Here is a 12,977-nt window from a genome sequence, read left to right on the forward strand (position 1 = left end):
TAGTCTCTGGTTTTCCCTGGTAGTTACGCAGGGTCTGGGAGCAGGAAGCCAGTTGTCTGGAGGGATCTGCTGGAGGCGAGGCTCTAAGTCAGCGTTAGGGGCCGAGGCACCAGGGGGTCGGCAGGGATGCTTTTAAAACCGGCATCATGAGTGAGTGACAGGGAGAGGTCACGTGAACTAGAGGCAAGCTCCCCAAGGAAGGTGCCAGGGCGACGGGGGAAGGAGCCCACACACCTGGGCCTGAATCCTGCCCCACCCTGACCAGCCCTGTGGGACACACTTAAGCTCTCTGAGCCCCGCCCTTCCAGTCTACAAAGTTGTCTACCTCACAGCCACAGCGAGGAAAACCAAGACTGGGGACCATGGAGCTTCTGAGACTATTACGATCTAAGCTCTCACCTGGATCCACAGCAGGACTCAGACGGCCTAAAAACTGAGTTCACCAACTTACCTTGGTAAGTCCTTCCTAAAGGACTGTCACGTGACACTTCCAGGCCCTGGAAGGGAGAGGGAAAGGGAGTGGGGGCAGGCCCTTGTTTGGGGGCCATCTCCAGGAGCAGCTCAAGACAGAGACCGGGGGCTCTGGACACACAGGCGTGCACGCACGCACGCACACACGCACACGGATACGCACACACACCAGCCGCCTCCTGGCACGTCTCAGAAGACAGAACAGGCACTTGGGCGCCACCAGCTGCCACCAGAACAGAAGCCCGATGAACTGGAAACTCGTGGAGAAGAACAGGTCATACTCTCCCTCAAGAGGTCTCACTGCTCTGCAAGGCTGGGCTTCTTAGTAAACCGGCAAGTGCCCTCCACCACGGAAACCTACCACGAAGGACCCGCCTGTCCTCCCTCTGCCACACCTGCCGCATCTTTCCTCCCATCAACTCTATGGTACCAGGATGCAGGCCAGGATTGCAACCCGAAAGCCTGCTCGCTGAGGACCTTTTTAAAATCTGGATGCTCTCATACTTTGTTCCTCAAATGCAGAAAGAAGGGTTGAATTACGGGCTAAACCTCCTCCTTAATTATATGGATGTCGGAATTCAACTGCCTTTAACGTCAACCCAGCCCACAGCAGACAAATCAAACCTTAAGGCTCGGTCCCCTCATAGGCCATCACCAACGTCCCCCAAACCCTCCCACACCTGGTACCCTTCCTTCAGAGCCCTCAGTACAAGAGAAAGTCTGCCTTCCTAATTTCCGGGCAGTCAGCTCAGCTGGTTAGCTCGCGATACTGACCAGGCTGCTCTCTGGGGGGAGTTCTTCACAAAGGCCAGTGATGTTGTCACAAGAGAAAAGTCTCTGCTTTCAAGATGCTGGGGTCATACAACTCAGAAGTCCTAACACCCAGCTGGGGACCGGAAGCACAGTGCCACGTCAGCTGTCACCTTCCTGCGTTCATCTAAAAGAACAACTATATCACCCCACCCCTCCCCAAGCACTTCCCCTGAATGACCTGCCAACACTGTCACAACCTCCACCCGATCCCTCCAGGCAGCCCCTAAACCTGCTTTCCCCACAACCCTGCCCATCTCTGAAAATGGAACTCCATCCTTTCAATTGCTCAGACCAAAAACCTAAGAGTCCGCCTTTCTCTTTCTTTCCTCACATCCCATAACCACATGGGCAAACCCTATCAGCTCCACCTTCAAACTATCCACAATCTGACCACTTGCCTCCACAACCCTGGTCCAATCTGTTAGAACTTCTTACCTGGTCCATCAAAAATACCAGCTTCCCCTCTAGGTCACTCCTGTGCTCGAAATCCTCCCAGGCTCCCGCCTCCCTCAGAATAAAAGCCAGAGTTGTACTTTTTTTTTTTTTCATTTTTTTTATTGAAGTCTAGTTGATTTACAATGTTAATTTCCGCTGTACAGCAAAGTGATTCAGTTATACACATACGTTCTTTTTCAGAGTCATTCTTGACGGCCTGTGGGACTTGGCCCCCAGCTAATCCTCTGCTAAACATTCCTGCCTTCCACCCTCTCCCTTGCTCATGGTGTTCCAGCCACGTCAGCCAGCATCCTCGCCAGAGCACGGATACGTGGGTCCCTCTGCCTAGAACACCCTTCCCCTGTTAGACGCGCAGGTCTCCGCCTACAGAAAGACCTCGGGACAGTGCACCCTCCATGAAACAGCTCCACCCACAGACCCTCTCCCCTGCCTCACTCAGCCCTTCCACCCAAGTGTCTAACTCACACGGCCCCCTGTAAAGGATCCACTCTCAAAAGGCAGAAGAGAGAGAGAGCCTTGTGGGCTTCTCACTTTGTTCTGTGGTAACACTCCTCCGGCAGACAGCAGGTGGAGGGGCCCTCAGAGGACACAGAAGGTGACTCAGTGGAGACGCGCCCTTGTCACTTCTAGGAAGCCACCCCTTCAGCACGTTCATGCTGGTGGTTTGAGTTTCTATTTGCAGGCCAGGGGTGAGGAGCCAGGAGTGCTGGGGAGTGGCTTTCAGTACAAAACAGTGTTTTTTAAATGTCTAACTGGTTTTCAACTAGAGAGAATCACACAGATGGCAACAAATTAATGTCACACACAATCAAGACCCAGTGGGCTGTCGACCCTCGGATGAGTTCTCCGTGTGCGCTCCGCATGTTTTATTACCACACACACACGTATGTGCGAAGAATATTTACAGCGTTAAAGCACAAAGGCTCTGATTTAAAAGACCGCTCCTCCCAGGCTGCCACCGGCAAAGGCCACGTTTCACTCTTTCCACATTCCTTCGTCTTTCCCTGGTCCCTCCATATCCCGAAACAAAACTAGAATTGATACTTTCACAACCTCTGATTTCCTGCAACTCTCCTGGCCCCCAATGAACAGTGACACGTGCAGGACTCTGCTCCGTGGCCCTGGGGAAGCTGCCCTCCGCAGTTTCACCGAAGGATCTAAAAGCAACAGCAAAATCCCACCGAAGGTCTCTGGTCGATGTGAAAGGCAAGTTTCATGCTCCCAGAAGCTAGAGGGACTGGGGTCTCCCCACCCTGCACACAGGCCGCCCCCCGCGCTGGTTACCACAAGGACAGAAATAGGCGCGTGACACACTGCTTCGGGCACCTCAAAACCCCAGCAGCAGCAGCTGGTTCTTAAGTTGTACAGCAAAGTGGAGCTGACGAAGGGCTTTCACATCCATCCCGCTGGCCTGCATTCTTGCGCCCGCTCCCCACCTACAACAAACGCCCTGGAACCCAGCACCCACCCCCTCCAGGGAAGCCAGGATGGGAGCCCCTTCTGACCACGGACACCATACAGAAGTCCTCTGGGGCTTCAGGGCCCCTACAAAAGACGAACAAGGAGGCTCTCTCTTCTCCCCTGGATGGTGGACTAATGCAGCCACCACAGGAAGGAGGGCGATGCCAAGAAAACGGCAGGAAAGGGCCTGGGGCCGCCTGACATAGGGCACCTGGCACCCGCCCAACCCCACACCTCCCTGTGCAAGCGAGCTCGAGTTGGGCTTTCTGCTACTCAGAGCTAAAGGAATCCTGAAGGATACATACCTCGCAACCACAGAATTCTGGATGCAAAATGGACCCTGAGAATCACACAGCCCAGTGGTTTTAAAACTTTTTTAAATGATGGAGATGTTTCTTTCTCAAAAGGACTCTTACATGGAGTGCCAATGGCTAGAATGGATAAAGACGAAACGCCCTCTGGTTGAGGCAGAAAGCCCTAGGCACTAACGGAGAAGCCGGGGGTTCAGAGTAACCAGCTAAAAATACCACTGACCTAATGCAGAGACTCTTAACGTACAGAAAGAAAGCAATCACTGCCGCCACCACCATTTATGAACGCTGAGGATGGCCAGGCACTTAAACGCACTCTGATTCTCATACCATCCTAAACACATGATTAGCACCCTGATTTGACACAGAAGGAAACCAAAACTCAGCAGATCAGTAACTGTCCACATTCAAAAGCAGGACAGTTGACTTCCAAAACTCCACTCCCAGCCCTCTTGAGGAGGAAACAGAGATCCAGAGAAAAGAAGTGATCTGCCACACCAGCACAGTAACCCAGCTCTCCCAACGCCACCTGCAGGCAGCCCTCACTGTACCCTGCCAACCGCAATCAGCAGAGATCCAGCAGCTGTCTCCAAGCAGGAACAGGGCTGGGCGTGATACTTAGGAGGACAGAAAAGCACCTCAGACCAGCCACACAGACACACCAGCCAGAGGAACGCCCTGCCCATCCCCCGGCCTCCCCCCAGCAACTTGCAGCCAAGCTCCAACAACTGCTCCCAGCTCGATCCTGCACAGCTGCACAAAAAGAGGCCACAAATGTCCCAGAGAAGGCTTACTGCAAAGAGCACGATCAAGAAGCACCAATTGTCACAAGGGCACCAACACCATGAAAATGAGATGACAAATGCCAACAAAGAAACTGGGCCCGAGGAAAGAGAATTAATAGAGCAATCGGAGCAGAACTTTACATCTTCCAGGGGATGAGGAAAGCTGTGGCATCCATGAAGCACAGGCAGCTGTGAATATATATCAACTCTAGACCCTGTTGGAATTTTAAAAAACAGGAAAGTTGAAGAGCTTATGAACAACAGGAGAATTGCTAGCCTGGGAGACAGGACACAAGACATTCTTCTGGAACCCTGACCAAAGTGGTAGTCAGATACAAAGTATAAAAGAGAAACCAAGCAGGACAAAATACAAGTTATGATAAAGAACGGCTGAACAGCACAATTAATGAAACTTTGACCCAAGCAGAGAACATTTTTTCCGAACACACAGAACGCTATTAACTTGACTAGGTGCTAGGCCACAGTTTCACCACATTTACTGCCCACAATGCAGGGGGAATTCCATTTACCTGGGGGAAGAAAAGATTTTTAAAAATTAGTGGGTCCAGGAAGTTTAAATAGTTAGAGCTTTTGGGTACAAGAAGGAAATATTTAGAACTGAAGGATGAATAAACTATGTATCGGGGGCTTCCCTGGTGGCGCAGTGGTTAGGAATCCGCCTGCTAATGCAGGGGACAAGGGTTCGAGCCCTGGTTCAGGAAGATCCCACATGCCACGGAGCAGCCAGGCCCATGCGCCACAACTACTGAGCCTGCACTCTGGAGCCCACGCACCTAGAGCCGGTGCTCCAAGACGAGAGAGGCCACCACAATGAGAGGCCCGCGCACGGCAATGAAGAGTAGCCCCTGCTCACCGAAACTAAAAAGAAAGCCCACGCACAGCAACGGAGACCCAACGCAGCCAAAAATAAATAAATTTAAAAAAAAAAAAACAAAAAACTATGTATCAAAACCTAAGTAGTATAGGACTCAGGACAAAGAAACACATAGCTTTAAATTCATCCCTCAGTTATGTAAACTGATTTAAAAGATCTAAGCTTTCAACTCAAACTAGAAAAAAAGAGGATAAACAACAAGATCCTACTGTGTAGCACAGGAAACTATATTCAATATCCTGTAATAAACCATAATGGGAAAGAATATATATGTGTAACTAAATCACTTTGCTGTACAACAGCAATTAACACAGTATTGTAAATCAGCTATACTTCAATAAAACAAATTTAAAAAAAGAAAAAAGAAAAATTAGGTAGAAGTTAGCAATAGAGAGCAGAAATTAATAAAATCAAGATTTAATGGTGATAGAGATGGTGAACAAAAAAAAAAAAAAAATGCTATGGGCTTCCCTGGTGGTGCAGTGGTTAACATCTGCCTGCCAATGCAGGGGACACAGGTTCGAGCCCTGTCCGGGAAGATCCCACTTGCTGCGGAGCAACTAAGCCCGTGAGCCATAACTACTGAGCCTGCACTCTAGAGCCCGCGAGCCACAACTACTGAGCCCATGAGCCACAACTACTGAGCCTGTGCGCCTGGAGCCTGTGCGCCCCAACAAGAGAAGCCGCCGCAATGAGAAGCCCACGCACCACAACCAAGTAGCCCCCACTCGCCGCGACTAGAGAAAGCCCATGCGCACAGCAACGAAGACCCAACGCAGTCAACTATAAATTAATTAATTAAAATACTAGTTCTTTTGAAAAGACTAAAAAGGGTAGAAAAGTCTTTAGTAAATATGTTAAGGGAAAAAAATCAGGAATTTTTAAAATGTATCTAACAGATTCAAAAAGTATTTCCAAAAGCAAATATGTAGCATGCTACATATTTATATGTGAATACATAATTAAAACGACAATTTCCTCGGAAAATATAGATTATCAAAATTGGCTCAAAAAAAGTACAGAATCTTAACAAAGTAGATGAAATGGAAACCATAATCAAAACTCCTCTTCGACTACATTCTACCTCCACAAAGGCACCAGGCCCAGACAGCTTTACTAGTGAGTTCTATCAAAATTTAAGGAAGAGAAATTGTCCATCCTATACAAAAACTGTTCCACAGCATATAAAGTACTAAAAGCTAACTGGCTCTCTCCACAAAGCAAACATTCTTTATACTAAATTCAGCCAAGAATAGTACAGCAAAGAAAATTATAGCCCAAGCTCACTTAAAAACAGTTGCAAGCCTCCTGTATAAAATATCAGGAAATAGAAACAGATCTATTTCTATTTCACCTTTTCCTCACATCATACATAAAAATTAACTTGCAAAATTGATCACAGGGCTAAGCATAAAGTTGAAACTATAAAACTTCTAGAAACAAACACAGGAGAGAATATTTTTGACCTTAGAGTAGACCAGTGGTTCTCAACTGGAGGTAATTTTGCCTCCTCCCCACCCCCTGGGGTCATTTAAAATGTCTGAGGACATTATTGTTTGTCACAAATGGGGGGAAGGGTTGTTCCTGGCATCTAATGGGTGAGACCAGGGGTGCTCTTAGCAATGCTAAAGACAGGGCCCACAACAAAGATTTATCCAGGCCAAATGTCAAATGTGCCGAGGTTGAGAAACCTTGGTACAGGCAAAGATTTCTTAGGCTACAAAAAGCACAAACAATTAAAAAAAAAAAAAAGATAAATTGAAGTCCATCAAAATTAAGAAATATTCTTTCTTCAAAGGATATATTAAGAAAATAAAAAAGCAAGCCAAAGACTGAGAGAAAATACACATTATACATACCTGAAAAAGGACTTGACCCATAATATATAAAGAACTCTTAAAACACAGTAAGATGACCCCCAAAAAAAGTGTGTTAAGGGATGAGAGGAAAAAAAAAAATTTTTTTTTTAAAGAATCACTACAAAAGATATCCAAATGGTTGATAAGCACATGAAAGATGTTCATCATTAGGCATCCCAATAAATACAAACAAAGATGTTCAACACCATGAGCCAGCAGGGATATGAAAATTAAAACCACACTGAAATACCACTAGACACGCACTAGGATGACTAAAATTAAAAAGACTGATAAGATCAAGTGTTGTTAAGGATGTAGAAACACTGGAACTTTCACACTGCTGATGGGAATACAAAATGGACAACCACTTTGGAAGTCAGTTTGACAACTCACTCACTCCCCATTCACTGAACAATCCCACTCCTAGGTTTCAAAAAAAAAAAAAAAAAGCATATGTCCACACAAAATCTTATACACAAATATGCACAACAGCTTTGTTCATAATAGCCAAAAACTAGTAACATTTACATTAGTCTTGGGTCAAAAAGAAAATCAAAACTAAGACTACACATTATTGAAAATTGCAGGACTTCCCTGGTGGTGCAGTGGTTAATAATCCACCTGCCAATGCAGGGGACGTGGGTTCAAGCCCTGGTCCGGGAAGATCCCACATGCCGTGGAGCAGCTAAGCCCGTGTGCCACAACTACTGAGCCTGCGCTCTAGAGCCCACACCACAACTACTGAAGCCCGCGCGCCTAGAGCCCCGTGCTCTGCAACAAGAGAAGCCACCGCAATGAGAAGTCCACGCACCACAACAAGGAGCAGCCCCCCGCTCCCCGAATCTAGAGAAAGCCAGTGCACAGCAACGAAGACCCAACGCGGCCATAAATAAATAAATAAATAAATAAATTTAAATAAATAAATAAATAAAATTGCAAGAAAAAAATTTTAAAATAAATAAAATAAAATTAGCAAAAATAAAGGGAGAAGAACGTTTGTTGCTGCCTCCCTTGGGGGAGCAGCGGTAGCCAGCGGTCTTCTGGATCTGTTCAGTTGGTGGTGTCTCCACTCCAGCTCTGGCCCTTCCCAGTTTTCCCCTCTGCTTAAGACATGCCTAAGGAATACTTGGAGAATAAATGAATCCTGTGTCACCTTGCCAGGATTAAAGGTGAGGAGACACCATTAGCATAAATTCAGGCCTCTGTCCCTCACTGGTCATAAGCCAGCTATGAGGAAGATACAAAGGACCCACAGGTATACCGGATCTCAGCTACCTCCATCTCCATGACCAGTGGGGGCACTACCAAGAGGGCTCGTGGCTGGGACAATAAAAAGGAAAGAGAAAAGAAAAAGGAGAAAAAGAACAGTATCTGCAAAGGAACAAGCTACTTTCTACCATCAGTCCCAGTTCTTCGACCCTTGTGAATTCTCTCTGCCCAGCACAATACAGTTTTATATGCCAAGATCAAAATAAAGATGAGACATCTAAATTATTTTACTCAACCCCACCCATCTTTTAAAAATCCCTCCGTGAAGCACTGATAAAAGACATGAAGCCCAATCAGGAATTCATTTCCTGGGAATCTGTCAGGATGCTGTTCTAAGAATTAAAGCATGTGGTCTAACATACCCCTAATTAACAATCTTGGGCTACACACACTTATTGTTGCAAGAAACGTATACACACAAATGGATGTGGTCCAGGTTCAACATGTGGCCTAAATTAGGCATATAAGCACTATTCCTTCAGAAAAATCACAGGGAAAAAAATATCTCCTTAGAGACATCAACTAAACCAACCTCAACTCCCAGCTGGCTTCATTATTCTCTTGTCCTCAATGTAACAAAAACTTTCCAGCATTTAAACCCAAACAATTGGGGGAAAACTTGTTCTGAATAAATTTTAAGGTACTTAACTACCTAAATCAAGCCAGCCCAAAGCGTTACTTTATAACTAGTACAAACTGTTAGAACCGCACTAAGAACGTTGTTAACACCAAAATAGAGGGTGGAAACTAACCGATTACATATGTAAGATGGCCTTTTACAAAATGTATCTCACACAGTGAAGAATAAAACTATGGACAAGTGGAGGGCCTTCTGGTCACTTTCGTGACTCTGCACGGCTGCCCTCTGCCCCCCTCACCTCTTGTGCTCGCGGGTCCTGCCCCAGCGACCTTTGGACGCCCCTCACCAGCACAGCACTCTTTCGGGCCCCAGGCCCTCCATGCGTGCCAGTCCCATGGGCAGTCACACTGGCCTCTGGATTCAAGTGCTTTCTTTCTACTACACGCCACCTCCCGAGAAATAGGTGAGTGATAAGAATCACCGACTTTTTCCACAGCATAGGACTCACCTGGTGCATCAAACCTTGTGAAGCTTCAAAAACACACAACTGAGGCTCTCCAAAGAGCAAGCACTACAAGTGCCGAGAGAGCAGATACACTTTGGGAAACTTGCCTTTGTCGTCCCTGCTTTTCACTGCCCAGCTCTCTCCACAGACACAAAGATATTAAAGCTGCTGCTGAGTCCGTTGCTTCGCCGTTGCCTTCATCCCCGCCATTAACTAACTGCAAGGGGACAGCACCCTGACCACCACCCTCACCCCAGGAGGGGTCAGAGCCACACGGGTGCCCTGCAGGCAACCCTGAAGCAGGCCCAGACCTCCCTCGTGTTGGTCCTAAGGGATTGCAGGTGAAAAGTACCCTCTCAGGTTCTAGAGAGCTGGGCTTGGGAGGAGAGGTTGTTTTCCCGGAAATCCAACTCCCTTTTCCAGTGACAGGAGAACTGCCTGCCAGGGCTCTAGCTGATGCCGGGTGGCATCTGGGCACCCCAAACCTGCGCCTGAGGGGATTGGGAAACCGCGCCAGGCACCAAACCACCAGGAACAGGAGAGTCTTCCACGGAAAAACGTGTTTCTCGTTACAAGCAACCAATTTACAAACATTTGGAACGTGACCCGGTGTCTATGGGGACCGCTACCACCGACAAGCTGCACAAACAGTAACAGCAGAAGTCTGCTTTTCACACTCACAGTGAGACCTGGGGAGTTATTTACAAGTGGACGCCCAGGGGTGGAATAAAAGGCAGCTGAAAACATCCGGCTTTGGTGCTACTTGGTAGAATTTTTCAAACTGCATTTAAAAAGATGTTCAGCCCATGTTCCCATTCAAATACGTGCTAGAGTTAGCCAGTGTTACCTCATTCAAGAAAACCAATTTTTTTTAAACCCCCTCCCCAAGGGTTAAAAAAAAAAAAAAGAAAAGAAACAGAAACAAGTCTTAATAAGTATTTAAGCCAAGGAATCCATTTGAAACAGGAACAAATAGAAAGAATTCACTTTGCAGGTAGTGGGTTTGAAGTATAGATTTTTAAACACAGCTCTGGGGAAGTCTCAAGGTGAAACCACAGAGCAGTAACAGGAAAGAAATGTGCACAAGCCCAGCTGTGACCTGCCTGGGGCTGCGGTCCTGAGGAAGGCCGGCAGAAAGGACCTGCACCAACGTGAAAGCTCTCCTAAGACCGCAGAGGGCACACGCTAAATGCATATCCCCTCAGAACACCGTGGAGCATTTCCTAAGTTATGCCCACTTGTGACCATGAGGCGAAGCATTGCAAGATACAACGGCCATTTCCTACTGGACCAAGAGGCCGAGGTCCGCCTGGATATGGGATTCATAAACCAGGTGCCAGGCGCTGGGACAACTACCACCCTAAAGCAAAAGTGAAGGCCCCTGCAGCAGTCACGGAGTAGGGGTCTGCCCTTGAGGCCAACTTTAACCTCAACTATTCAGAAAGCAATTCCAATTTGCTACCACCACCACTAGCCCAGCTGAGCTAACTTCTCACAGATGCGTTTGGTCACAGCAGCCATTATTCCAAAACATCCCCCTTTAAAGGTCAGTTGCAGCCTGACCGTGTGTCAGCTAGGGCCCTTTTCTCTGTAACGGGGGCTTCCGTGAGTAACTGCTATCTTAGGGCGGCTAACTGGCCTACAAGCTAATGTGCTGTAAACTCTCCCTCCCGCCCCGCTACCCCTTTCCAAAAAAGGGAAAAGAAAGAATACAGGCCTTTCCGTTTCGATTGTGAGCTCAGCCTCACTCTCCTCAGAGTAATAATTTCTACAAGTTCTGAATTCAGGGGTTAATAGGACCGTCTCTGATGCAAGGGAAGAATATGAACCCCATAAACGCCACCACAAACTCAAAATTCAGCTCAAAGTGGGCTAAACCTCACTTCATTCTGCGAAGTAACTTGCTAACGCCAGGGATAACTGTTGACTGTTCACTGATCTTTCAGAACTTTTCATCCTCTTTTTTTTTTTAACCAAAGTTTAAAAAATAAATAAAAGCTGTATTTTCCATCATCCTAAACAGTCCAGAGAAAGTTGGTTAGAAAATTCTCGGAATTGGCAGTTCCCCAGCCCCAGGACTCCCGGCCATGGCAGGACACGAACAGCCCTCACTGGGACGAGCGATTATACAATCATGGTTCCCAGAGCAAAAGACTCCACTAGAATAATCCACCCGGAGACAATGACATCATGTGAACAACTAGACAGGAAGTTAGGCTCGGAGAAGTGAAGGGTGAAGTCTTGAAAGCCAATACTGGATGACCACCCTCCATTCCCCCGATCCAAAAAAAATCCCAAAAAGTCACCTTCTGCAGAAAGGCTACTTTAAAGAAAAAATGGAAAACCCACATGGAGGAAAGCAATCAGCAAATGAAACCAAAACCCCCCCAACTCCACGGCCATTGGTGCGGGTGTGTCTTTCCACACTAAGGGCCCCCTCTAAAGCCCCGCTGGTGGAACTTTGAGGACAACGTGGAGTGGGAACAAAGCAGAGCGGTAGTTCCTGCGTCCTCCAACTTTCGCAGGCGCACCGCTGAGAGGGCAAGCGCTGGGCGTGAGGTGGCCGCAGCGTGTCACCCGGGCGGGTGGCGGCGGCGGCCGGCCGCTCGCACACAAAGCCGCCCCGGACTTACTGACAGCCACAAGTGGTCCGGCGACGGACCCCAGCCAGCGCCGGGCCGCCGGGGCCCCCGCGCCCCCCGCCCGCGCCCATGACCCCCAGCCTCTTATCCTTCGCCACCAGGCGGGCAACTTTCCCTCGGGGACGGGCTGACCCAAGCCCGGACCACAGGCGACTCGGGGCCCCCAGCCCCTCCCCCGAGCGCCCCTGCCCCCCACCCCGCCCGCCGCGCGCTGGGGCACCGCGACAGAAGCCTGCACCCAGGCGGGCCACCCACCTGCACAGCTCGGGGAACTCGGCGCCCTGGGTCCCCGCGGCCCCCGGGGCCCAGACCAGTAGCAGCAGCTGCAGCAGGAGCAGGGAGCGCGGCGGGCGGCCGGCGGGCGCGGGCCCCAGGTGGGCGCTCCGGCCGGCAGCGGCCCCCATCGCGCCGGGCCCCGGCTGCGCGGCTGGAGCGGAGCTAGCGGCGCGCGGCTGCCGGGGGCCGCGTTCGGGACATGGCTGCGCCGCCAGGGCGGAGGCGGAGGCGGAGGCGGAGAGGAGCGCGAGGAGCTGGAGCCGAGCAGGAGCCCGAGAGGCGCGCGGCTTGTCTGGGCTCAGCGGCGGCCCCGGAACCGGTCACGTGACCGCCGGGCGGCACCGCCCCCTCCCCCGCCCCGCTCACATGACTCCCTTGTTCAGGTGATCCCCGCCCGCCGGGCTCCGCCCAGGCCCGGTCACGTGAGCGCTGCACGCGCTGGGCAGGAAGCGGCGCGGCGGCCTCGGGGACGCAGGTGCGGGCTCGAGGCCTGTGTTCCGGCTGCTGCCACAGCGGGGACCCGGCCACCGCCTCAGTTTCTCCCAGAGCGCACTCTGGGTCGCGATGTGGGTGCTTCCCAACTTGGAGTCACCGTTTCCCACCCTCGACCGTTAGGGAGGGGAGAATAAGGCTTAGACTTAAGGTGCTGTAAAT

At 49.6% G+C, this 12,977-nt stretch overlaps 1 protein-coding gene across 1 annotated transcript in view; it reads right to left on the minus strand.

Moving 5' to 3' along the window:
- IGF2R (insulin like growth factor 2 receptor) overlaps nt 1-12,659 on the minus strand; it is a 111,165-nt gene extending 98,506 nt beyond the window's left edge. Inside the window, exon 1 of the mRNA XM_057527505.1 lies at nt 12,303-12,659. Coding sequence (XP_057383488.1) covers nt 12,303-12,451 — 149 coding nt within the window. The 5' untranslated portion in view covers nt 12,452-12,659. The remainder of the gene's footprint in view (nt 1-12,302) is intronic.
- Between the last annotated feature and the right edge of the window lie 318 nt (nt 12,660-12,977).

This window comes from Balaenoptera acutorostrata, chromosome 14 (genome assembly GCF_949987535.1).
Source record: "Balaenoptera acutorostrata chromosome 14, mBalAcu1.1, whole genome shotgun sequence".
Lineage (NCBI taxonomy): Eukaryota > Metazoa > Chordata > Mammalia > Artiodactyla > Balaenopteridae > Balaenoptera > Balaenoptera acutorostrata.